Genomic DNA, 27,897 nt, shown 5'->3' on the forward strand with positions numbered 1-27,897 from the left:
GGTGCACGTCCCAGATGTTTGGTTTGGCTTTTCCTAAACCAAAACTTCTCCAAGTCGAGTGTCCTAGGCAGGAGGTAAAGAGCATGTGGAAAGCTTCCCCCTCTACAGACTGGAGAGGGATGTTATGTGCCACACCGAGCGGTCAGGAACCACCTTGGCTTTCATTAAGTTTGCCCCAGGATCTCAGAGGAGAAGCGACCCTTGGAACTGTCCAGGGTGTCCCTTCCCCATCCACAAGGACTTTCTGTCCCTTTTCTCCTTACAGGTTGCAATATGTTTTTCCTTATAATCCTCTGTGACATTTTTGTAGACTCTTGATTTTGTTATTTAAGCTACAACCAGAGATTGGAAATTTTTGGATGGAAATGAAGTACCCCATTATCATTATCCCCTGGGAGAGACAGTTTTATAATCGCAAATGCATGAGGGGAACTTTTTCCCACAAACCAAAAGCTAAAATACTTTATTTATACTTCTTCCTTTCTAAAGTGAAAATGTTATATCTAGACAGCCTTGGCAAGAGCTTCGAGTCTTCTATGTTGTCAACACACTGGCAAAACAGAGAAGTGCCCTTGGTACTCTTTTCAGGTTGGTGGCGGTGATGGTGACCACAGTGTGAAGGGAGGAGTGAAGTAATTTTCCAATGTTCTGAGTAAATAATGTTCAAATAAGGCCAATATGAGAGAATTAAAAACTAATGCAAAGGTTATCACAAGACTGATACCTACAAATTAAACCTTTTTTTTCTACCTCAGGCAACAGTTCTCAAATTTTTAATATGTGTAAGAATCACCAGGAGGGCTTGTGAAAACACTGGCTTCTGGTGGCCCCACCCCTGCAGTTCCGGATTCAGGAGATGAGGAGGGGCCAGAATGGACCTTGAAATCAGCTCCCAAGTGATGCTGATGCTACCAGTCCGGGGAACCCACTTCGAGAACCACTGACCTAAAAATGACCTTCACAACTTGTATGTCATGATTCTAAGTGATGAGAATTCAGTAAGTCAGACCGAATAAGAATTCATTTGAGTTTGCTTTCGTAAAGAGTCTGTAGAAGTATTCTTTTAATACTGCATGCATTCTAGGGCATGTAAGCAATACCTCCACCTAGACACTAGATAAAGGTTCTTCAAGACACTGCTCTAATGAGAACACCAGTAAATACAAATGCCTTCTATTTCATTTTAATGATGTGAAAATTAATTCACAAATTTGTTCCCAAGCACAATGATTAGTTCCTCTGTCATTCACTGCGTATCAAACAGTCCACTAATTAAATAGATCCACACAAAATGTTTTAAAATGTGAGCAAAATAAGGTCAGAAGAAATGATTCTCACAACCTTTAAGAAAATAAACAGACTAGAAACCTAGAAGTGCCTCACTGAACTCCCAATGCCTGTTACTGAAGGGAAGTAAAAAAGCCGCATTTGCATTATTACATCTGTACTAGATCAGCCATTGTTCAGTAGAAACAAATCACCTGACTTTTTCTGAGGTGATCTTAGATTCCGAGCTTGCTTCCCTTTGGGCTTTTCATAAACAAATATCTGAAGTCTCTAAGGAGGGGAGAGACCAGTTCCTCATTTCAACTTGCATCAGGTTTGGGGCGGGTCCATTGTTACAGGTGTGGGACTTGTTCTTCCGAGCCCTCGCCTGGCAGCTGGCTTTGTGGTCCTGTTGACTGCCTTGTCAGAACCCACCTGGACAATGTCACCTTCAGAGGCAGACCACCCACAGGTATTAGAGGCGACCTTCAGCTGCCATTGGGGGTTTCCCTGTTGCACTTTCCATTTGCTCAGATCCTGCTGCTACCAGCTTCTCTTGCTTCTGTCTTACTGGCTTCTCCAGGTCTAGAAGAATGGGTGACTCGTTAATCTGTACAGTTTCATTTCCAGGACACTGAGGCTGCTTCCCAACAGTGTGGGTGGTGTTTGCTGGGTTCTTGAAGCTTGGAAGGTCGAAGGCTTGTGAATTTTCTTTATAATGATCATCTATTGATTTAACCTTTTAGAGGATGGAAAGGAGAAGAGTTAGCCTGAATTCTTCAGTTAATGATTCCTAATCATATTCATAGAGGTCATCATTTAGGGAGGGCTTCCCAGGACATTCCACCATTATGTCTTTTAACCTTTGCACCAGGCCTGTGAGCAAGGTATTTGGATTCCTCTTCACAATGAGGCCTGGAGGTGAACAGTGGGGAATGGCTTGTCCTCGGTCACAGGCTAGCTGGCAGCGATGTGAGGAGGGGAGAGCAAGCAGTATGTCCAGAGCTTCCCCAAACCCTGCTGTATTTAAAGTTTCTCTGGTTCTGCGGTGAGTTATGTCAGCAGTTACTACTGCCTTGGTTCCAATAAATAAGTTCTACTGGACATAATAATCTCCTACTGGCTGCCACAGCCTTGAGTCAGGATGACTTGAAAGGAAACCCAAAGCAGTGTCCTAACCCCTCAAAGGAGAAGAAAAGCACAAGGACAGAGGGGAAACCTGAGGACTAAGACTTTGATAGAACTAGTCTGCAGGTGCCTATGTAAACAGACTGAATTCCTGTAAGGGGGTGGCTGCCTAGGACTTGGATGATGCTATAAAGAAGCTGTCAAAATCCCTGGGTGTGTATGTGTATGAAAGGGCCTGTAACTCAGCTCGGCCACCTGTTTGTTGGGAGAATGAGAAACTGTCCCCACCAGTTAAGACCTTGAAAAGAAATTGAATGTATCTGTTTTCATCAGGGGTCAGAATGGGCTTTTTCATTCTTCTCCAGCAACGCTGGTGTCAGCCGTGAAAGCAGCAGTCAGAAATTATGAATCTAAAAACGAAACCAGTTCACCGAACTGTAAGTTTCCTAACTGGTATTACCCTCTCCCAGGCACCCCAAATAAGGGTACCTTGTGCATTTTTATTCTACATGTAAAGTTCTGTATACTTGAGTCCTCAGCCCAAAATCTTAAAGCAAAACCAGCATTAAGGATTACAGATTTCTTTTGCGAATAAGAGCTGAATGATTTTAGTTGGTATCTAAGTGGCTTCTCAAACAACTGTCAATCCAAAATTCAGTAACTGTTAGTTTCATTTGGCCTTTAACCAGATGGGAACTAGGGAGTAAACATAGGAGAACGGGAAGTCCCCAAGATAAATGTCACAGCATTGTCATGACAATGTCATAACATTTGACTCCTCCTCTTTGCTGATAAGAGTAAATCTAAGAGCTTACTAACTTCCTCAACATAAAGTTTTTGAACCTGTATGCTTGAAACAGATTAGAAGAAAAACATTGAAGGGGAGAGCAGCTGCCATAGTCCAGTACACGAACTATAATGAGAAGCAATGAATAAAAATTAGGGAGCATATCAGTGTGAGGCCATTTAGTGTGGGGTAAGTAATCACATGCTATAAAAACCGTAACCAGCATTGCATTCCTCATAGAACTACATTAAAGGTAGATTATACTCATTGTAGTGCAGGGAGTACTATGAGTGATAACCAACTTAAGAAGGCCAGGTCATCAAGAGAGGGTGTACTGGTGTTGAGTGTTCTCTGCTACCAAGTTGAGGAGGTAAATAATACATCATAGAAGAAGTTCTACGAAAAAGTGGTGTTAGTGCAATGAAAATTTTATAGCACTAAAAAAGTAAATTATTAGCTATCCTTAAAATTTGTCTATCCAAGTGTGCTCATTCTTAAAGGGCACCAGCTTGCTGAGTTTCGCTGTTGAGTTATAGACTTGCTAAAATTACCATATTTTGCCATGTATAATGCACACCCACCTTTTTGGCCCAAACTTTCAGGGGAAAAAAATCTTTCCTTTAAATTTTTTAATTCAATTTTTTATTTATTTATATTTAGAAACAAAACCGGTTATCATATTCCAGGGTATTATTTTTGCATAGACATTGCTATTGCTTTCTAGAGCACTTTTAATGCATAAGCATAAATAAAAGAATTAAAAACACTTTATATAGACATGGAATTACCACTACCCATGTATAATATGCGTACTTATTTCTCCCTCAAAAATTTGGGCAAAACGGTGTGCATTATACCCACCAAAATATGGTATGTTATTGGAGATCTCAGAATGTGTGGTCAGCGCTAATGCTCCATCCAGAAACAAGCCATTCACAGTCTGAAACCACCTTCCACATTGTCCGTGGCAAGGGAAGAGAGCTGCCCACACATAACTACTTTCTTCATGTGGGAAACTACAAAATAATGGGACAACAATAGGTCATTTCCATGTCAACATGAGTCAGACTGCAGAGTGGGAGAGTCAGCTCTGCTTGAGCAAGGGAAGAGCTTAATTAACCAGGAGGTAAGTTTACATTAGTGATCCTAGAAAATGCCCCTAATCATAGTAGGGCAATTGGGTGACATCTGGATTTTTCTGTTCAGACTCACAAGTTGATTTTCCCAAACTTTGGATAGATATCTAGAATGTCTTTTGCCAAATATTTTACATTAATATTTTTGCAACCATGTCCATTCTGTAATTTAAAGTTTGAGGGAAGGAGTCTTATTTCCCTTGTTCTTACATCCTTACATCCCTGAAATACACCAAAGTATGTTTACATACATACATATGTACATATGTAAATAAAGTAATTAACATGTAATGTATATTTGATTCTATTAAAAGAGGATAATCAAAAGATGATGAGCTATCTGGCTTCTAAGAAGAATCTTAGGTCACTAAAAATTTTAAAGATTTTTAGTTTGAACTTGGAAGAGATATCAGGTAAAGAGCAAACAAATTTCCACATACAGGCTATTCAGATGAGAAGGCTGGACTCACTTAAGTTAGTTATCTTTCAAACATAAAGGATGCTGCTAATGTTAACTGAACTATCCTTATCTCCTATGCTGAATTATAAGTTTCATGTGAAATTTCAGACACCTTTTTTCTCATCTCTGTGTCCCTCATTTGTGACAGATTCCACACTCTGATCTCTATCACTAAAGATGCAACAACCTGCCTGTAATTATCCTCTGGAAAAGGATGAGGACATCCCAGAGGAAGGGTGGCACCTGGATGCGGAAACTGAACAACCCCAGTGTGGTCCAGAGAATAGCAACTCTGACGGTGTCCCCTGGAAGCTTCCAGCCACACAGCCTCTTAGCTGCATGGGGAAGACAGAGTCACCCCGCCCAGAGGAGCAGCCCCAAAGCCTCGGGGACTCTCTGCTGCACCCCCTGAGGAGCCTGTCCAAGAAGCAGTGTGAGAACCAGGGGAGTCTTCTCCACTTTGACCGGCAAGCCCCAGGGAGAATTTCCACCTCTCCCACTTTGAGAAGGTTAAGGGGCAGTGACTGTGGAACAAGGTTCTCCCTGCCTCAGCAAGAGGCCTTGGAAGGCCCCACCTGGGGAGGCTGGAAGGAGCCTGCAGGCTCCCCATGTTACCTTTCCAAGAGTCTACCTGGAAGCCCCAAAATTTCTTCATACTCCTTATCACCCAAACTCCACTCAAGATTGCCTCTGGATCCCACAAGGGTCCTCGATGCCACTGACTCATTTGAGCCCCACGCAGAGCCCACTGATGAGGCTGCCCTTCCAGTGTCTCTGCCTGTCCAAGAGGGGGGTCTTTCCCAGGCTTCTCTTTTGGGGAGACGAAGCCACTCACCGCCCAGCCCCGCTGCACAGCCCCCCAGGCCTCAGGTAACAGCTCTAAGCCTCCTACCTCTCCTTCAGTGAGCCACCAAGCAAAATAGGCCTTGGAGTTTCCACATTACCCCAAAGGCCAGGGGGGTTTGTGACGGGGACAGCACAAGAATCACAGCTGAGGGGACACACACTCTTGTGGACGCACTGACTCTCAAGTGAAAGGGGTACAGGAGTTTGGGGGAGGAGAATGGAGGTCTAGCTCACTTTCATCATCTATATCCCTGAAAGCACTTTAAGAAAGGGTCACCAAGGTCAGGCTAGAAGAGATGGTCTGTCGGGCACTGAGTAGTAAAGGTGGCCCTCTTGCAGGTACACACAATTGGAAGATGACGTTGTGTGGCCAGTTTAAATGGAAAGAAAGAGCAAATTATTCAAATTTGTAATCTTCTCCCCCTCCCTCCGAAAGAAGAGAAACTGAAAACATTTTATCTAGTCAAGTTAGTCATTTCTTGCTTAAAGGTGTCTGCTTCGGAATTTTGGGTGGATGTTAGCAAAACTAAAACATATATTTTTAAAATTTATTTCAGGGAGAAGAATTACATCAGTCCAGGTGTGTATGGATCTGTCTTTCTCCGATGTTGTGAAATCTGTTGACTGTTTACTTTTACATCTGTTTTTCTGTTCTGATGAAGCAAAGCTGATGCTTGTTAATCAGGGCACTTTGTTCACAGCCCCTAGGTCACTCTTCACATTTATAAGTAACAGCCTTAGTTTCAAGAATCTCCTTTAAGAGCACAGTGTTGTTTGTGGCTTTGGGGGGCAGGGTATGGTAGCCACACGCAGTCATGGTTTCATTTTGAATTGTCAATGAATTGGCCCTGTGGCTTCACCAACATCCACTTAATAATAGGTTTTGTCAGGTAGAGAAAATGGGAAGGACAGAAACATTCAAAGAGCTTTTTAAAGAGAAATTCAAAAGACAAAGATAAAAAGCAACAAGACGTGCCATTTAAATCTAGGACAACCTTTAAAATGCCAGGTATGACAGACTGTGCCTTTGTCCAGAGCACAGGTGGATTGCATCACCTCAGAAACCCGCCCTGAACTTGCAGCCTGGTCCTCAGGCTGTGACAATGGAATTGTCTTCCCTCCCAGGGAGGAAGAGCTTCCCTGGCTGCTAGGAAATGATCCATGCCCAGTTTCACCCACCCAATCTGTGGGATTGGCGGGAAAGCCCTCATTTCATTTGGAAAGTCATGGAGGAATACTCAAGGAATTAGCCGTTGTTTTATTACTGGCCCTCAATCTCCTGGCAAGAGTTTGTGTCCAAAATAGGAAAGATCAGTCTATCTCTGCAGTCATTGTTGATTTGAACCCCAGTTGACCGAAATATGTGAACAAAGGTAGAGGATATTTACAAAGCCACAGAAAAGTGCACATTTTTGTGTTAGTGTACCAGTTAGCCATTGCTGCCTAACAAACCATCTCAAATCTCAGTGGCTTAAAACAACAACCACTTATTGTTTCTCATCAATCCATGTGTCCTCCTAGAGTCAGATGATCTAGGCTGTGCTCAGCCGGGTAGTTCCACTCCGCATGTCCCTCATCCTTTTCATGGGACCAAAGGTCTCCCGTAGACACATTTCTTTTTCTTATGGTGAAGGGAGAGGTTCAAGAGGGCAGGCAGAAATGTCAAGGCCTCTTGGAGCCTGGGCTGTATATCCTGCCTAATTCTATTGGCCAAAGCAAGTCGCATGGCTGAACTCAGAGGCAGGAAATTATGTGTCAACAACAGTGGGGGAGCATTGAAATGCTACATGGCAAATAGTATGGGTACAAGAGTTGCCGAAGGATGGAGCCATTCACGCAAATCTTCCACAGATGCAAACCAGAATAAAACTCTAAAATGACACCCACTTCGGATGTGTTAGAGAAAGAGAAAAAGAGAGTAGTCTGGGAGAAAGTTGATGATGTTGATTAGTCGATCATGCAGAGTCTAGCAGAATATTTAGGGACGTGTTCCTTACCCAAAGAGCAGTGTGAAACCATGGAGTGGATTGATGCGATCAGATGGATATAGGATATGCATGAGATTTAGATGAGAGTGGACTCCAGCAGAACAATTAGAACATTCAGGTATGAGAAGTTGGTAGGTTAGGCTCTGATGAAGGCAGTGGAGTTAGAAAGAAGTCACACAGACCTATTTAAGAGCTACAATCATCTAAACTTTGTGAATTGTAGACCATAAGGTATAGGTCTTGACTTCAAGTCTGGACATGCTGAGTTAGAAGACCTATGGAACATGTGAGTAGAGATTTTGAGTAGATACTTGATTAGAGAAGGCATCAGGTTGGAGAGATAGATAGATAGGTAGATACTCATCTGCAAGTCTTTGATCAAAGAATGCTTCCCAGAGCAGGTGAAGTCTGTGTCCAGCTTTGACCATAAGTTGGAATTAGCAGACATAAAGGCCAAGTGATGGGACACATTAAGCCATTTGCAAAAGATGACATGAAGATAGTTTTTATTGATGTGCAGAATCTTTGTGAGTCAATAACAGACATAGTCTTGGTAAATTCAAAGGAACAGCTTGGGCAAAGGGCTTGAAGCCTTAAAAAGCTCTGTGAAGTTTCATATGTCATAACCACCTACAATAAAGTGGAAGGGTTACAGAAAATCACAACGAGAAATTAGAAGGGAGGTAATTTGGACATCTTGGTGTCTAGTGATGACCCTGAATTACTAAATATTGTTTCTCTAGGATTTAATATAATACTTGGCATGTAGAAAGCAAGATTTGTTGAATGAATAAATAGAAGACTAAGTAACTATGATCTATGAATTAATAATATGTTAAATATTCATCTATTATTACTAATGAAGAAGAAATTTTTTCATCAGCCATAGACCACTTAATCTACACATTTTTTAATCAAAAAGTTCACCTTAAGCATGAATCTTTGGTAAGAAGCTAATCATTTATAGCACAAAGATCCTCTGCCTGTCTTTTGCTCCCTCCCTCTCGCCTTTGTCAGGTCTCTGCAGTCTTTCCCAGAGTTACCATTTGTTCCAAGGGCTCCTCCCTTCAGAGAGCTCACCAGGCTTAGTTAAGCTGTGCCAGGAACAGAGCTCTGCCTGAGGCCCTGCTGTCCGCCCAGGAGCCAGGGGCCTCACCTCAGAAAACCTTACTTAAACATATTTAACTTAGGACTTTAACATGCCTATTAAATGATATAAACCAGGGACTAGGAACTGATCTCCTATGGCCCAAATTCAGCCCACTATCTCTTTTTACAGATAAAGTTTCATTGAAATACAGCCACACCCATTCATTTAAATACTGTCTGGGGCTGTTTTTATGGCCACCCAATAAAAGAGACTGTATGGCCCAGAAAGCCTACAATGTTTACTATCTTGTTCTATATAGAAAGTTTGCTTACCTCTAATATTTTCAGAAAAGCTTGCTTCTGTGGCTGTCAGTCAATCACAACAAAATTTTTGCCTTGTAGAATTTCAGATATAAAACTTTTTCAGGAATACTGATTTTTTTTTTTTTTTTTTGCTGTAGTGTTTTAACACATAGCCTGACAATTGAGTAGACTCACATAAATGAGAAGGACCCAATCTACTCTCGGTTCTGAAATCAGCTCAGTATTATGACTTTGATTACAGTTTTTTTCTTTGTGAAATTTTTTCTCACTGTCATTCCCCCTCTTTCTCTGTCATATTTCAGTGAACTCATGTTCACTGAACTTTCTTCTCCCATCACCAAAGTATCCCTCCTGGAAAACAATCTTTACAATCCATTCTTACTAAAATGTGAAGGACATTAAGCTTAAAAGATACTTATACTTACCTTTCCAAGGAGAGCAGTGTATTCCTTCTTTTTGGGTTTCCCTAGACCTTATAAATGCCTCCTCATAGCATTACAATACTGCGTCACATTTCTTTTTTATTCATCTGCTTCAAGATCTTCCTAAGGCCAGGGGCCACTTATTTATACTTAAACCTCTAATACTCAGTACCCAGCTAAACATCTATCTCCACAAACACTCATTGAGGGAAGGGATAGAGGGAAAAAGGAAGACAGGCCAGCTGGTAGACTTCTTGGTTTAGAGTATTACTTGTCTATCCCAGGTGTATTGCATTTTGAGGGAACAAGACTTGAAGCCAAACAATGAAGCTTTGTTGGTGGGATTAGAAACATCATGAAACAAATGGGGGAGGTTTGGGGGCTAGGAAGACTTTGCTGACCCCCCTTAAAGTCTCTATTCACAGAAGGCTGTGTGTCACGCTTAATAATTTTCTGGTCAGTCCTGAAACTGAGAAGGGAAACCTACATACTACACCTATGAGAACAAAGACTACCCTTCCAATGTTCAAAATGAAATTTTTAAAAATGCTAAATATATCCAAACTAGCAACTGAGGCAACAGCGTGAAAACTAAGTGACAACATATTTGAAAGTCTAGTGTCAGGAAGAAACCAGACAAAAACACTGAATGGCAGTAAAACATCCCCTGAGGCCAGCTGGAGTTACCCTTAGTGGGCAGCATAACACGCTATTAAGAGCTATTGGAATCTAACTCTGAGTTTGAATCCTGTCTCTACTTTTCTCTGCCAATGTGACCTTGGGCAAGTTCTCTAATAATTTGAAACCTCCAAGTCATCCTCCATGAAGTGGTGATACAAACAGTACCCATCTAATACAGCTTTTGATATGATTAAGTCTCATCACTAAAATATTAGGTGGTGTTATCTTTTAAGAAACCATTCATTTACTCATAAGCACTTCCTACATGCAAGTCATTGATTTTCTCTTTCTAAAATATTCTGACTGCACATCGTTCACAGGAAACTAATTCAATGTGCCTGAAAATTAAATTCAATACAATATTATATCTTCTACAGACTTTATTTTAAAACTCATATACCAAGCAGTGCCTGTAGACTCTGGGAAATACCAGAGAGAGAGAAGACTCTGCCCCGGCTCCCCCGGAACTTAAGAGCCTGTTAGGAGGGTATAGTTAACTAGAGACTAATAGATGGCATGCCATTGTTTTGTTTGTCTGGTTGTTTGTTCATTTAATTTCTGCACTCTATAAAATCATGTTTCACTGTATTACTTTCTCCCTCCCACACACACTTCTATTGAGATATAATTGACATATTACATTGTGTGAGTTCAAGGTACACAACATAATGATTTGATATCTATATAAAACAAAACGGTCACTACAATAAGTTTAGTTAATATAATTACCTCACATAGTTACACCTTTTTTCCCCTTGCGATCACATAGATGGGAGATGGTTAATCAGGCTGCAGAAGGGAAGACTGCAGCCTGAGGGAGTCAGGGGACCCTTCCTGACCTGGGCACGGCTGGAGAGCGGGTGTGGCCTGACAGTGTCCTTCCACATCAGGAACCATGTGTTATTCCATCACTGGCATCGGCTCCTCTAGAAGCAAGCTCTAGGAAATCAGGGGCTGTAACTGCTTTCTTTATCGTTGTAATCCCAGTGTCTAGAACACTGCCTGGCACTGAATATGTAGTCAGTAAATGTTTAAGGAAGAAGAATAGGAAGTCATTGGTTTGTTAAATTAGGGTAAGCCTGGTATGTTCCATTTTTGTGTTGTATGCTTTCTCCCCCAGCTACTTATTTGTCTCCATTCATCTCCTTTCAACCTCCCCCACCTTCCTAGTCTGTTTTGTGTTTATCTCTTGAACGTGCCTTGTGTTGGTGGTATTTGTACAAGTATTTGATCCATCTGGGCAGTACTTTGACTCTTGTCCGGAAAAGATGTTAGCCTAGAAAGACACTGCGAGTTCTAGACAGGTTCTAGCAACTACCCTGCTCTGAACATGTGTGTTTGATAAATACTATTTATGGATCCCAAGAAGTCACAACATGGGGTGCTCTCTACTCTGATGAGACTCTAGAGATTGTTTCTGTTCTGTGTTCAAACTGGTATGTCTTCACACTCAATACATCCCCATCTAATAAGGCTTTTTGATATGATATGATATGATGATGATATGATATGATATGATAACCAAAAAACAGTACACCAAGGAGTGTCACCCATTTGTCTACTCCACATCCATGAAGTGACCACTCTGTGCCTGGCCCTGGGCAGTGAGCTAGAGGCGCCCCATCTTTTTTTCCTTCTCAGTTGGAGTTCCAGAAAATGTAATCTTTGGTGGAAAGTTGAACTGGAAACTATGGTCAGAGATGCAAAGGGAAGTTTCCAACAACCTTCTGAATCTCATAATGGAAAAATATATCCCAGATTTAACCATGAGAGCTACAGCTCCATAATTGTCAGCCTAGTTGTCATTTCTCCACTGTTTATTTTAAAAAGAGTTTTTTTTTAAAAGATTGTTACTGATTCTTAATGTATTCTTCCCGTGTAATCACCCATAGTTAAAAGCAAGCATTTCAAATTGTGCTGTATCTCTTGCATATGGCAAAACACTATGATTCTTAAAATAGAACACCTACCTCTTCTAGTCACACAATTGCTGGAGTGACACCTGCTGAAAGAGGTACATTTACCATTAATTTCACTAAAAGACAGGTACCATAGCATTTGCAGAAGGGGGCCTGATAAACCTTCCTGACAGGAGGAAAAAATAAAGAAAGAAAACACTGGGCAACATTCATAGCTTGGGAAAGAATAAAACTGTGCCTTATCCAAATTGTAGTGCCTTCACTAAGATTTTTATCCCATTGAGATACACTTATAACTACAGGGCAGTTGCTGGCCCCATATTCCCTAGCATTTTTTATTGTTCTGCCTTACAATTTGCACCTGGGAATTAAAGGCCAGTAGTCCTTGGCTTAAGCCTATTGAAAGGACTCTTTTTTAAAAGGCAAAAAATGCATTAGTCTTATTCTTAAAGGAGAAGCTTTAATTATTTGTTTTCAAATATTTCTGTCAAGATAAAGGTCACCACATAATTATTGTCCCCACCCACTGGCCACTGGTGAGAAATAAGAGCAGTGTCCCTACACCCTTGATTCACAGATTGGAAGGAACGAAGAGGGTCCCCCCACAGTTGTTTTCCACATGAGGACACTGAGGTGCAGGGAAGCAACATGCTAAGGTCATGCATGAAGTTCAAAGTTGAAAATCAGGGATCATAAATCGAATGTCCTTGCCACTCAACTGTGTTGCCTCCTGTATTTCTTCCTGTCGCTGCTATAATAAATTACCACCAATGGGGTGGCTTAAAACCACAGGAATTTATGCTCTTACTGTTCCAGAAGTCAAGAGCCTAAAATCAAGGTGTTGGCGGGACCATGCTCCCTCTGAAGGTGGTAGGGGTGGAGCTGTCCTCCTGCTTCCCCCCGGTGGTCATTGGCTGTGGCTGCATCCCCCTATCTCTGCCTCCACCTCCACACGGCTTGCTGTCTTCTCTGCGCCTTTTCTCTAGGTGTCTGAGAAATGCACATATCATTGGATTTAGGGCTTGACAAGGTAATCCAGAAAAATCTCCTCCCCAGATCTTAGATTATGTCTACAAAGATCCTTTTTACAAAAAAGGTCACATTAACAAACTCCAAGAGTTAGGATGTGGACACATATTTTGGGCGACCTCTATGCAACACACTCTAACCCTTCATTTGCCTGATATAGTAACCATCATTATATCAATTATTTTTAAATCCTCACCCAAAGATATGTATGATTTTTAGAGAGAGAGAAGTGGGAGCAGAGAGAGAGACACACACACATCGATGTGAGCGAGAAACACTGATTAGCAGCCTCCTGTATGGATGCTGACTGGGCCTCAAACCTACAACCTAGGTGTGTGCCCTGACTGGGAATCAAACCCACAACCTTTCTGGTGTATGGGATGATGCTCCAACCAACTGAGTCACCCTGCCAGGGCCATAATTATATCAATTTTTAGAAATACTTTGTGCATATGATTAGTTATTCATATTCCAAAATGCAAAAGCAAATTCATTTGAGAAATATGTATATATCATTCCATAGGTCAATATACCTATATATTCAACAAGCTTATTTACATACCTGCTCTATGTCAAGTTCTATGTTAATGCTTAGGTTATAGGATATTTAAGACACAGCATGGGCCTTCAATAAAATCATTATAAAAACACAAAGTTGGGGGACGGGAGGCAGGGAAAGAGAGTTGGCTCTCCTTGAGCACATCAGGAAAACACTCCTGGAGAAAGGGAGTCCAAGCTGGAATTCGGAGATGAGTACGAGTTTGCCAGGCAACTGGAGAAAGTAGAGCTAGGCAGGCAGATGGGAGCTACCTGAGCCAAGGTGTGGAGCCGTGAAGTGCAGGGTAAGTTAAAGAATAGGGAGTGGCTGGCTGTTACTGGAGTGCACGTTCTGCAGGAGTTTGTGTGAGGAAAGGGCAGTGATGACCCTGGGCGATGAAGGTCTGGTCATGGTTCCATTTACACAACAAATGTTTACTGAGCTCTTACTTAACACAGGGATTTAGACCAGAAGCTAAAAGTTTAGGGTAAGAGGGGAGATAAGACATGATTCTGCACAATGACCTTATGAAGTAAGACATTTTCCATGAGGAAGGACAATAGTAGAGGACTATTTCACTTATTGGTGTTTACCTAAAACCGTGGATTGAGCACCAAATGAGCAGCCACCAACATAACAAAATGTATTTCTCGCACTGAAGGAGCTGGCAGTCCAGTGGAGTGAACAGACATGTAGATAGAATATTATATCATAACATATTCAGTATCTTTTCCTCTTTTTCCAGTTACAAGTCTTTTAGGAGTTAGATTTGTGTGTATGAATTTTGAATTCTGGCTCTTTTATTAACAGCATGACCTTAGGTGGATTTCTTAACTCTCTCTTTAAGCCTCAGTTTCCTCACCTCTATAGTAAGGACAGTAATTTCCATTTCATAGGGTGCCTGTGAACATGGTTATAGTGCATGTAAGCCAGTTACCAGGGTGTCTAGTGAAAGTGGGTGCTCAGTAATACCAGTTGAATTTAAATTAGAATTATATTCACCAAGACCAATCTATTCAGAGCCTATGCACTGGAGGTCCACTGGGGACACATTTCCTCCAGAAACTTTCCTGGCACCGGCACGCAAGAGCAGGCTCATTGTTGAGTGTTGACTCATGGGTGTGCGGCCTGCTCAGCAGTGGGAGAGAATTCTCTGAATTCTCTGAATTGCTGCCATCCCAGCCCACACCATGGACCTTCAGATCTTCTGCAAAGGACAGAATAAGGAGACGTACCAGAAGGGAGACAAGATTATTCCAACAACCATGGGACTAGTCCCTTCGGACCTGACCAGCCTGGGGACACGCAACTCAGGGTCAGTGAAAGTGTGGCCGTGTTGGGGTTTCTGAATGCAGGGGTTGGGGGAGGTGGCTGACAAGCCCATAGGCTGTGAAGTCTGGGTCAGGCTCCTGGGTCTAGAGTTTTCTACTAAAGCAAAGAACCAGAATAGCCAAACAGCACCAAGCCAAAAAGAAAAAAGCATTTCTCAAGGATGTTTGTTTAGTTGTGCTTTCCCAAACAAAGGCCAGCGTGAAGCTGTACGGCACTTACACAGCGACAGTGGGTTGCCAGCCCCACCCCAGATATTTTGCATTTATTATTAGTTCATTTCCTAGCTTAATATCCCTCTGAGGAAATTAGGTTCTCAAAGAATTCCTTTCCCACCTTACCTCATGCACACACCACTTTGCTTGAAAGAGATAGATAAAAATTCTGAATTTATTGCAATGATCGCTTCCAGTGGATATTCAGCTTAGAACTGGACATGATGATACTGCATGCATGTCATTTTTTATAAGAAGCAATTTTAATATTTGGAATAGCAAAAATAAGATACCAATTTGGAATCACCAACACCTCTCTCTTCTGGAAACCTAAATTCAAAGTCATTCTGAATACACTGCAATTATCTACAGTAATATCATTAATCTATCTACCTGAGCAACCCCAGCTGACAGGGACGTAGGGTCCTTTTCCTGAGGTCCCAGAAATCTAGACCACTGCCAGGCCCAGGTAATACAGGGGCAGGTTTTCTGCATCAGTTCCTGTCTCTTCATGTTACTATGTGCAGATGCTCTTCCTTATTGTTTCCCCAGGTCTCCACATGGTTGAAATGGTAATTTCAATATTTTTATTAACCCATGCCCTCTTGTGATGAACATAAAAATGTCATGTCCACAGAGATTCTGCTATGCCCTTCCAGAGACACACCCACCTTTTCAGAATGAGCATCCTGGGTTTTGAACACAAAGCAACAAAGCCGAGGTCACAGCCCGAGCCCTGTGTAAGCCAGTTGTCTTATCTCTGCTCCATATGTGCAAATTGAACTCCAAAACCTGGCCTCTGTGCTCACAAATGGACTCCTTATGTCAGAAGTTACCCTAGTCAAGGGAGAAATGGATAGGGGTGATTTACCCAATTTTAATGGAGGACTCAAATTGCATCTTGTTCTTGTATATGTGTATGATTATTTACTCATGTTCCAAAATGGAAGAGCAAATTCATTTGAGAAATGTGTGTATATCATTCCATATGTCAATATACCTATGTACTCAACAAGCTTATTTACATACCTGTTCTATGTCAAGTTCTATGTTAATGCTTAGGTTATAGGATATTTAAGACACAGCATGGGCCTTCAATAAAATCATTATAAAAACACAAAGTTGGGGGACGGGAGGCAGGGAAAGAGAGTTGGCTCTTCATGAGCACATCAGGAAAACACTCCTGGAGAAAGGGAGTCCAAGCTGGAATTCGGAGATGAGTACGAGTTTGCCAGGCAACTGGAGAAAGTAGAGCTAGGCAGGCAGATGGGAGCTACCTGAGCCAAGGTGTGGAGCCATGAAGTGCAGGGTAAGTTAAAGGATAGGCAGTGGCTGGCTGTCACTGGAGTGCGAGTTCCGCAGGAGACCGTGTGAGGAAAGGGCAGTGATGACCTGGGCGATGCCGATCTGGTCATGGTTCCATCTGCACCAGCAGCCCCCAAACTTTTTGGCACCAGGGACCGCTTTCGTGGAAGACAATTTTTCCACTGACAGGGGTGGGCGCGGGATGGTTCAGGGATGATTCAAGCACCGTGCATTCGAGCTCACCTCTTGCTGTACAGCCTTGTTCCTAACAGGCCAGGACTGGTACCGGTCCACAGACTGGAAGATGGGGACCCCTGATTTACACAACAAATGTTTATTGAGCTCTTACTAAACACAGGGATTTAGACCAGAATCTAGAAGTTTAGGGTAAGAGGGGAGAAAAGACATGATTATGCAGAACTACCTAATAAAGGAAGACACTTTCCAGGAGCGGGGATAACAGTAGAGGAGTATTTCATTCATTGGTGTTTATCTAACACAATGGATTGAGCACTAAATGAGCAGCCACAACATAAATGATAACAAGTGTGTTTCCTGCACTGAAGGAGCTGGCAGTCCAGTGGAGTAAACAGACATGTAAATAGAATATTATATCATAATATATTCGGTATCAGCATCATAGCATTTATTAACAGACTACTAAGTTCCGGACACTGATCTGAGTGCTTCACATTGCTTGCCTGTGTCCACCCGCACACAATAAGTAGGTATGATCATCGTCCACATTTCACCAACGGCAAAGTCAGGGCCAGAGAAGCTATTAACTTGCTCAGTCGAGGTCACTCAGCTAAGGTTTAAAATCCAGGCAATGGAGTCCTCCTTCTTAACCATCACTCCAGAGAACGATAGAAGCATGGAAGAGAACACATAAGTCAGACTAGAGGTGGTGGGGGAACACTGACCCTCCCACTCCACTGGTAGTTATGTTCTCTCTGAGGTCTCCAGAGATTGCTTATAGAGTCGTAGGAAGCTACAAAACTCATTGTACTTACCAGATTGTGTAGCATCTAGAGTTAAAGCTCAAAAGAGTTAACTTTCCCCCCAAAGTTCAGCGAGGTTACATTTCTCATTCAAATTATTGTAACTTTTACAATCTCCTCTGTCCCCATAAATACCAAATCTCATTGTATGTTTCTAGGGTCTTTATCAAGAAAAGTATGAGGTTTACCGGAAAGCTTCTAATCTTTTTTCCAGGGAACTTTTTTCTTGTGGGTTCTCAGCATTTTATGTTATATAATACCTTTTGAATAGCACTGTGAAAATTCCTGGCTGGATTTGTGTACTGGTAATGAATAATGTATCAGTTCCAAAGTACTGTATCCAAGACAATGAAGCTAGAATTATATTTCCCACTCAAATTACTGTAACTTTTTCAACTCCCACCAAATTCAACCACCGTGGATATTGGGTTGGCAAATAGCAAAATGGGGAGAGTTCTAAGAAGGTGAGTTATAATTCTAATGTTCTTATGAAACCTCATCCTAAATAAGTGGCCAAAACAACCACAGGAGTACGGAATGCCAAAAGGTGACCTTATTCTCTGGAGAAGGAAGCCCAGGATGGGACAATTTGTGACGGTTAGGATGACATTTGTCTGCATGTAACAGAACCCAACTAGAACAATCTAAGCAAAAAAAAAAAAAAAAAAAAGCATTTCTCTGGTACATAATCAAAGCCTAGGCCAAGGCAGATGTCAGCAACCTCCCCGGGCCCTTCTGTTTTCCTGTTCTGCTGTTATCTTTGCAAGATTACTGGTATAATTTCAGGCGTCAAGCCATAGTCAAGGCAATAGTAAGGGCAAAGGGCAAAAGGTAAAAGGAAAAGTTAAGGAACACTTTCCACTTTGAAAAGATTTCCCAGAATCCACATCCTGCAATTTTTATTTAAATCTCATTGGCCGTATTTGGGTCACAGGGCCTCTGCTAGCTTCAAGGGAGTCAGGGCAAATCACTGCACTATCTCAGCTCATGCCACTCATTCCGAGGAAAGCAGGGTTTTGACAGTAAGAAAAATGGAGAACATGCACATTGGTTTGGCAGCTAGCAATGTCTGCAAAATTAACCTAAAGTTTTCTAATTATAAAAAGAGAGGACTAGAGAAATGAGCAAGAAAAGGCAGTCAAAACAGACTTTAAAACCCCAGGAAATACAGCTAATTGAATAAATCCAAGCAATTTTATAAGTATTTTCCTTTTAAGTTACTCACATAATCCATGGCTCTAGATCTTTTGGAACGAATAGGGGTTAGAAAGTTTTGGAGAGGTCCAAGTGAGGGCCAAACACTCCCAGCTAAGGCACTGAAACGTGAAACCTTTTGTGCTGGTCTTATAATCCATTCCCTATTTCCAGAGAATAAATTACAAAGTAAGGAATACCAGGGGCCAGATCATAGAAGGTTTGTGCTTTAAAAAGGTATTTATCTGGTACAGAATGAGGAGCCATTGAAGTGTCTGAGGCCAGGAGGGATGAAGTCAGACTTGCACTTTGAATAACTCCTACCTAGTGACTGGGTTCAGGATGGAATCAAGAAGATAAAACTAAAGGTGAAGATATAAGTTAAGAGGCAACTGTATTAATGAAGGTTGAAGATGCTAAGGGCCTGAACTAGTGAGGATGAAGAGCAGTGCACAAATATGAGAAAGTAATTCTTTGATCAATCAGGGGAGACTTCTTGGAGGAAGCAGCCTTTTATTACTAAAAATTAACTTTCTTTTATGCATACAGCATCTATCTGCAAAGTCAGAGACAGCCTTATTTCATATATTTTGGAGGAGTTTATGGTACATAAGCTATATTCATTAATAGAAATTCCTAAGCTATTTGTTCTGCTATTCATAAGTAAAATGATCCAGAAATGTTTTCAACAAAAGACTGAAAATTTTAAATAGTTGTTAATATCTAGAGGTAAGAAAACTCTACATCAATGTACTTGTAGCCTCAAAATCCGTTGTTCTCCAACTCTGGTGATGATCTAGGGAGCTGGGAAAACTACAGATTCAGAGGCCCTCCCTCAGACCGCCTGGATCAGAATCTCGCAGGAGGGACTTAGGGGTAGGTATTATAATAAGTTCCACAAGGTATTTTAATACCAGGCTTTGGTCAACAGCATGATAGGCCTGGCAGGGCATAACCAGGATGCCAGCATCAGACACATTGGCGAGAAAGGGGGCATGAGATCCGAGAATGCATGATTGCGAGGCAGGAGATGAGAGAGCAGGCAGAAAGCCCGTCACTCGTGCAGAAGGTCAGAAGAATGGAGCCTGGCTACAAAGCCTGAAGGACTTAAGCAGCAGGCTGGTGGGAAAGTGGCAGTGGCTGTGCTGGGGAGATGAACGGGCTCCAGCTATGGCCGCTTTGTGGGGAGAGGGTAATGGACTGAATCGCAGTGTGCAAAGTATAACACACCCAGACTCAACTTCCAAGGCAATTCCATGGCTATGCTTTTGTTGGTAAATTGAGACAAAATTCCTCTGTGTAAAAAGTAACCTATATACTAAGCTATTTGTTGATGAAAAAAGAGAATGTAGAGATTACATTGGTCAATAAGTACGAGGAATTGCATCTCTCATCCCTCAGAATAGACCAAAGGAATATTGGAGCAGCTCTGATGAGGAAGCTATGAAAATCCCTGCAATTCAATGCTATCAGGCAGGTTCCCAGGGGGCAGATCCCTCACCCCTTTGCTTCTTAGAGATCACTGAGCACATGCCAGTGGCTTTGGAGCTGCCTCCCACTGTGTCTGGTATGTCAGCCATTTATTCTGTGACTATCCAACAGACAGGAGGTTTCATGAAATGGGGTAGAGAAAAGGAGACGGTGAATAGGCCTGTTTGCTAAGTTTTACCAATCACAATTCTCATTTTTCTCTGGGAAAAAAAACTGACTTGAAACAACCAGCCTTGGATCCCTAGAGATACTGGCAGCCATGCCATGCAGTCTGCTCTCTCCGAGGCCCTGTGAATAATATGCAAAGACGCTTGTGTGTGAGGGCTTTCTCCTCGTGTCCTTCTGAATCAGAACATGTTGGGTATGTTTGTGCTGACACTTTTGAGAGAGCTGTTCTGCTTTGCATTAGTCAGACCATAAATGGTCAATGAATCTCAAAAAAGGTGGGGGTGGTATGTGTCATCAGGCCCTCCTGTACCTGGAGCCTGAGGTGGCCTCCAAATCCTTCCTAAAAAAAGCAGGCATTGATCAGGCTTGTAGCAGTCCCTCCCGAATGCACAGAGGTGGTCGGAATGATGACCCGTCTGTGTGCCGGCTCTGGCTCTAAGCTCTCTCCTTCTGCCTTCTGAGTGCAGGTTCTATGAGCACAGGCGGAGTTCTGTGGTGCTTAACTTGCCTGGACTTGAGGTGTTCCCTGGGGACCTTCTGGTGTCCGATGGAGCTGCCCATTACCTGTGCCACCCACTTCTGCTGCTGAATTCAGGTGCCATCATTCAGCATACTTACATTACACGGCTGCTATGGGAACGATATTGTAAAAAGCAGGGAGCATTTTCAAAACACTTAATGGCCAGTACAACATGGGCACTAAGTTGAAACAGATCTCTTACCAAATTAGGCCAGGCATCAGCCATGAATGACTGGAACCAGGAGAGTATCACTCTGGTACTGGCTATTCCACTTACAGAGATGGATTAGGTATGGGCCTTCTCTCAAAAGGTCCTCTTTGTCAAATGATGTGCCCCAGGACCAGGACCTGCAACAGGCCTACTTACTGGTGACAGTCACCATCAGGGAACGGAATGCTTTCTCTGGGCTGGTGGGCAGCTTGCCCATCATTGCTGTACTACCACACCCTACCCTGCTCCTGGTTCTCAGCCTGACTCTGGTACCTTCCAGCCAGCGTGGTGCCCTGTGGAGACAGAGGTCCTGGTGATAGCGGATTACTGTTAGAGAAGATGAGAGAGAGGCGGCCTTAAGGGTAAATCTCCTGCACTTTGAACTTAGTTGGGAAAGAGAAGAACAGTTCCCCATGATTCTGAGGGTAGCCTTTGAGAGTTAAAAGGAGACAAAAATTATCCATCTTGGTAGTTGTTAACCTGGGTTTGTTCTTAACAAGGCCCTTTTGACATAAGAATCCTCACTTAAAAATCCAGCATATAAAGCGGATCCAGGCAGATTTACAATGCTTGAAAATGGGGTGGGTCCCAAAGCCTCACTCCAAGGCACCCTCAGTAGCCCAGGACATTGGGCAACTCCGTTGGAAAACCACGCAGCTCGTTCCTCATTCACCTGTGTGCAAAGTGAGACCCAGATAGGAGAAGCGACCCAGCCATGGTGTCAGCTGGTCTGTGTCAGAGGCATGGAATCTAGGCTCCTGCCTGCCTGTCCTGTGCACCCTCCACCAGCCTGCAGCAACCACCCACGATATAGAACCCAGAAGCCGGAAGCCACCAGTAAATACATCATACCTAACATTTGCATAGTTCTTCACTCTTTATAGACCCCTTTCTCATCTACTGTCTTACATCACACAACCATCCAAATGAACATCTACTCTCTCATACGATGCAATCACCCAAATGAACAAACCAAGGATTAAGTGATCTAAAGGACTGGCCCCTAGAAATTAGAGCTAGCTCTAAACAGCATAACTTTAACAGAAATGAGTACTTGTTCCATTATACTTTGCAAATGCTTTAAACTGGTTCTCTTTACTGGTTCTCTAAACTGGTTAACTTTAAATGCTTTAAACTGCTTTAAAATGAAAGCAGTGCTGCCTGAAGGTAGGTCCCAGATGAGCAGCTTCAGCATTACCTAGGAAATTGCCAGAAATGCAGATTCTGGGGCCCTCCTCCAGACCTTTTGAATTAGAAATTCTGGGGGTAGGGCCCCCAGAATCTGTTTTTTAATAAGCCCTCTGGGTGCTTCTGATGCCAACTAAAGTTTGAAAACCACTGCGCCAGAAACAGGTCATAACTTCTACGTGATACTTCTAAATCAACTCATTGTTCCTTGTTGCTCACCTAGCATCACAGCAGAAACCACATAGTAAAGTTAGGCAGCATTCTCCACCAAATCCCTCCCTGCCCTCCCTCTTCTCAAGGAGTTTGGGATAGAGCGCTCATGTCCCCAACTCACGGTCCAATGCAGTGCCACTCAAGCTCTGCTCCGCCTGTGAGTCACCTACACGTAATGTTGAGTTAGAGATTCCCAGTCAGCAAAACTGAATACTTAACACAGATAATAAAAGATCGTGGATGCAATAAAGACCCATTTCAATCTTCTGAATATTCACAGATGTTTCTGAATATCTGTGAAGCTTTCCCAAGGCCCTAAAATTACCCCCCAGGGCCAGAAAAGCAGAGGAGAGAAATCTGTTAAGACTAGAAAACCCCCCAATTATGGCAGTTCAAGTTGGACCACCAGGCATTTGAAGGCTAAGAGTGGTGAAGCCGATTTGTCCCTAAAGGAGATTCCACCCACCCTCCCCTTTTAAAAGATTAACAAGGTGGCCAGAATGAGCAAGATAACCAGTTGGGCAGGTGCCTTCCAGGGTTCCAGTAGGAAAAGTCCTCGAGCACACCCTTGGTAGTAAATGGTGCTCGGTAATTGCCTCCATCTGATTAAAGTATTGTACAGACTCCCCTGATGAGTTGAACAGAGATATAAACCTATAAGATATCTATTTTTTATACTGAGTCAACAGAACACCTTACCTAAACCTGAAAGACGCTTCCCAGCCTTTTCTGGGTAACATTACAAATTGATGCAATGACATAAAAATCAGGAGTCCAGAATCTCAGCTGTTTACTTCCTTATCATCAAAAGAATGTGTTTTTGAACAATGACTTCGTTCTCAACTCAAACAACCCGAGGACTACTTGGGTGGTGGCCAATAGCAACAATGAACCCACATTGTAAAGACTGGTGAAGTGTTGATCCCCCTATTTCGGGAGCCTGTGCTAACCACACCTGAGGGTTATCAAGTCGATGCAGTCCCAAGCCTCAAGTTTGATGAGGCCATTGGAGTGGCACATGCTGAGAGAATTGCTGGTGGAACAGGGTAAAAATGAAGTTCTTTCAGCCCCAAAGTCCTACGACTCTCTGTCTTAAAGAAATTATTCACTATCTTTATTGCATTTCATAGATTTTTTTTCCCTGAGCGATAAAGGAAAAGGACAATATTACCTTCAGGTAGCAACAGAATACCAACTTTCAGGTTGCAACATTGCTTCTTTCACTCACCTGAATAACAATAAATATTTATTCCATGCCTTCTCCAGAGAAGGAGAGTTAAAGCAGGATGAATTATGTTTGGCTCATTTGAAAAAGCAGGTTTTTTAAAGCATTGCAATGCTCTGTCACCAGTTACTCAAAGTCTTAATATATTTTCTTTAATTTCACCCACCAGAATCCAAAAAGCCAAGATGGCCTTTCTCCAGGAGAGGAGTGGTGAGTGCTGTGCCTTGTCTTTTTTGTTTTAATTAAGCCTCCTGTAGCTAAGAAAGTAAGAAAAGGCCGAAGAGCCCCTTCATCTTTGCGTGATGGCAGATGGCACGTGAAATTTAAATTATATCATCACATTCACAGTGGCGGCTGCAGAACATGCCAAATGAGGCCATTTTGTGCAGCAGAGGAGTGCTAATTGCCAGTGGTTAATGAGCTCTGCAAAAAAAAACAAAGCAATTCTAGTATCATGATGCTTTACAATTCTAAATTTATAACTCAATGCAGCTTTGGAAGCAGCTCACTCGATGAATCAGCTTGCACAGTGTATGCCCCAGTTTGCAGTCAGTGTGGTGCGTACTGGGGACATTGAAAAATTGATGAGCTATTACAGAAACAGATTCTACAAATACTCTTCTATTTCTGGGAAAACCAGTTGGATTAGTCCTTGTGTGGTTTTTTTAAAGAATTCACTCTCGGTACCATCAATTATGAAAGAGCCATAAATCGACATTAGTGGTCCTCATTCTTCATCGCCCGCGACAAGCGTTGGCCACAGGGCGGGCTTTCCTTCAGGCACGCTGGGGCTGGAGGGGAGGAGCATTCCTGCCCACCACCTGACTCCTCACCCCTGCTTTTGTAGGAAGAGGAAGGACTGACTCTGTGCTCCCAACACCACCAGTTGCAATACCAGTTTTAAGTACCATAGCTAAATTAAAAGCTCTCTGAGGTTCCAATCCCAGTGACTCCACTTACTATTCTGTGACCTTGACCAAATGAATCGACCGCCCTCAGCCTCAGGTCCTTCCCTGTAGAATCTGGATGGTGATAGTGCCAGCGTCGAGGGTGCTTGTGATGAGTGAATTAAATAACGCATGTGGAGCTAACCCCGGAGCTGGCACATCGTAAACACTCAATCGATGTCGGTCATATTATTGGTAGTTTTATTTGTAATTAGAGTTTGGAAAACTAATTGTTCTCATAAACAATTGTATGAGTGACTTTCACAATATTTTTCCAAGCAGAAATATTTGTATGAATGTCTTTGTCAGCTTGGACTGCTATCACAAAATACCACAGAATGCGTGGCTTAAACAACTGATGATTATTTCTCACGGTTCTGGAGGCTGGAAAGCCCAAGATCGGGGGCTGACGTGGTCAGGGGTTCTGGTGAGAGCCCTCTTCCTAGCAGGTAGATGGTTACCTTCTCACTGTGTCCTCACCTGATGGAGATAGAGCTCCTCTGTTTCCTCCTCTCCACTAACCTGGTAAATGGGATTAGCGTCTTCATAAGCCCTCCTGACGTCATCTAAACCTCGCTGCTTCCCCAGGTCCTATCTCCAAATACCATCACAGTGGGGGTTGGGGCTCTAACAGATGAATTGGGGGTGGGGGCAACAGAAACACTGAGCCGTAGGGACAGTCTAACAGTACAAGCTTCAAGTCAATAACTACTAGTAAAATGTTAACACCATTGTCACCAAGGCTGTTTCTCATCATTCATGCTCATTTTGCCCCTCTTTAGGGACCTGATTTGGCTGGTTTCCTGGCAGGTCTGAGGCTCATGGTACAAGCTTTCCTGGGCTTGTAAATGGAGGCAGGGCCAGTTACTGTCAGGTCTGGGGTCTCCGGAGAAGGGCTGTCTCCCACCAGCTCTCCTGGGGCTCCTCTGGAGCAGGGGGTTTCTGAGGGCTGCAGGGACTTACCTGAGGAAGGGATGCTATTACAAGTTATTGTGATCAATGTACTTTTCCCCATAAAGAAGCAATTTGTTCCACGCGATGCGTGACTGGATGTACCAAACACGGGGCTAGATACCTAAGAGGCCAAGATGCCCATTGTCAGCTCGTAACTGAGGTCAAACTGACATGTAAATTAGGGGGTAAATTGTGATAAACGGCCTGCAGGATGTTGGAGGTGGGTAGGCAGTGTCGACATACACAAAGACAGGATACTTAGTGGAGGGACAAAGTGTTTTAGCAAATGTCCCCAGTAACAAAGGGAAATTCATATCTCAAAGGCTCGCTTTTGTAAGGACACAATCTCTGGTCTCCTTCAAATCATATGTCTACTTGCTCCTTCATCCTTTTTGCCTTATTTATCATGTAAGTCGTACCTATATAAATAATAATCCACATAAATAAAACAAACACACTGCTACATTATAATATGTTTTCCCAATCTATTATGCCGTCTTTCCTTTTCTAACCTTTCTTCTCTCTTTTCGAATGAACGTTAGTAATGAAAGCAAACACATGTAACGTTTACCACGTTATCAGGTGCTGTTTCAGTCTATGTGTGTTCCTGTTTATGTATGTTGTGATTCACATATGTTAACGCATTAATTCTCACAACAAGCACGTAACACTACGAGCCCCATTTTGCAAATGGAGAAACTGAGCTTTAGAGAGGTTGGATAACTTGCCTGTGTTCACACAGCTTATAAGCAGAAGAGGAGGGATTGGTCCCCACAAGTCCCAGACCTCTGGCTCTGAGTCTGTTTAAGCCCTGACATTGAATCGTTCCTCCAAGTGTGGGGCTGGCCACTCCTGCCTCCTTTATCTCATCAGAGCTCTCAGGGATCTTGCCTGCCCTCACAGACTCAACGCCATCTCTTTGTCAACCGCTCTAAAGTGTGTATGTTCGTGTTCACATATCACATGTATTCATTTTGCTCCAGTTCCATGTCACCAGTGCCTACTCTAAATTTCCATCCCACCCAGCTCTTAGTTACAAACTTTGAGACCCCAGAATTAAGCTTGGTTCTTACCCTCCTTCATGCTACATATCCTCTCCTTCAAATCCTTCTCATTGCCTCTCCTTGCCAATGTCACCACATTGGAAGCAAGCAGGCTTCCAACAATGGGTCTGTTACTCTAAAGGGTTAATGTGATCCCTGAGAGGACTTTCTGCCCTCGTCTCACTGGTCTATCCACCAAGCACTTGGGTCAGGAGCTTGGTCAGACCCATGGAACGCTGCAGTGAGTGCCCTTCCATGCAGGTTGGTGCCCACTTTCCCACAGCTCTAATGTGGCTCCCATTGTCTCAGTGTCTTTATTCTCCAACAGGCTGCTGACTTTTTATTTCCACAGCATGCAGTCACTATGGTTTCAAACATCAACAAAAGGCATATGTCCCAATTGCTGTAGGCGGTCCCCAACCCCCTCCAAGGTTTCTTTGCTACTGTGGAAGCTAATGAGTCTCTAATAGGTTTTGTCTTTCTTTCAGTGTCATAAATACCAGCCACGGCCCTTCAGCACATTCTGGACAGAGTTCAGGGTCTCCTTTCAGACACACAGTGGGCAGCCTGCGGCAGATAACCCCTGTGTCCCCTTGCTCATGAACATAAAGTTGAATAACTCCCACCAAACAGCTTAGATCCATGCCAGCATCTTGACCCTGAGGCAAAAGAACAGGTTAAAAAAATTATTTGTGACAAACATTCATTTGAAATGAAGCCAAGTTTACTTTAGGAGGCCTTACATTTTATTTGATCGCTTCTTCCTGGTATAGGTGGCACAATGAGCTTTTTAAGTGGGTAATGCATGATGTTGCAACAGGGTACAGAGCAAGTCAAAAACAGTCACAATAAGTTAAGTTTAGAAAGCAAGTTAGTAAAGGACGTGCAAATCTGACACCATTAAAAAATTATAAATACAATCAGAAAGGTTTTCAGCGGTTATCTGGGAATGAAGATTACAGGTAACTTTGATTTTCTGTGTTTCTCAAATTTCCTGCAATAACCATACGTTACCTTCACAATCAGACATTTTTGACTAATACTATTAAACAAAAAAGTGGTAACAAAAATAAGTGGGTGGTTTCATTCCAAGGAAACTAGTTTCTAGCACATTCTAGTATTGTGTAGCAGTGAATTAGCGTGTTGGGCAGTTCCTTCAACACTGGGCTTTCCCCAGTCATCTGCCAGCCGGGGGGTGGAACTAAAGCATCCTAGGTACCTTCTGACGTTAAAGTCCTATAATCCTGTGCTCGGAAAAGTTAGAACTGTGCAGGACACAC

General features: G+C 42.7%; 1 protein-coding gene and 1 long non-coding RNA gene across 8 annotated transcripts in view; one reads left to right on the forward strand and one right to left on the reverse strand.

Annotated features, from left to right (window-relative positions):
• Positions 1-1,600: 1,600 nt before the first annotated feature.
• The window catches only part of PLEKHG7 (pleckstrin homology and RhoGEF domain containing G7), a 58,783-nt gene continuing 32,486 nt past the window's right edge, over positions 1,601-27,897 (forward strand). For 4 of the 7 annotated variants that reach the window (XM_045202827.3, XM_045202896.3, XM_045202967.3 and 1 more), the window contains exons 1-5: positions 1,601-1,738; positions 4,926-5,647; positions 6,181-6,203; positions 20,784-20,911; positions 23,843-23,883. In XM_045202827.3, coding sequence (XP_045058762.2) covers positions 4,955-5,647; positions 6,181-6,203; positions 20,784-20,911; positions 23,843-23,883 — 885 coding nt within the window. In that variant the 5' untranslated portion in view covers positions 1,601-1,738; positions 4,926-4,954. Of the gene's footprint in view, positions 1,739-2,743; positions 2,832-4,925; positions 5,648-6,180; positions 6,204-14,686; positions 14,929-20,783; positions 20,912-23,842; positions 23,884-27,897 lie in introns of those variants that run through there. The other 3 variants (XM_053920959.2, XM_045203004.3, XM_024558958.4) reach the window with 3 other exon arrangements.
• On the reverse strand, positions 1,732-26,928 carry LOC128780526 (uncharacterized). The gene is made up of 3 exons (XR_008426443.2): positions 26,648-26,928; positions 15,829-15,994; positions 1,732-2,005 (listed from the first exon to the last, which is right to left on the reverse strand). It is a non-coding gene; the product is annotated as an uncharacterized lncRNA (long non-coding RNA).

The sequence above is a fragment of the Desmodus rotundus genome, chromosome 3, assembly GCF_022682495.2.
Source record: "Desmodus rotundus isolate HL8 chromosome 3, HLdesRot8A.1, whole genome shotgun sequence".
Taxonomy (NCBI): domain Eukaryota; kingdom Metazoa; phylum Chordata; class Mammalia; order Chiroptera; family Phyllostomidae; genus Desmodus; species Desmodus rotundus.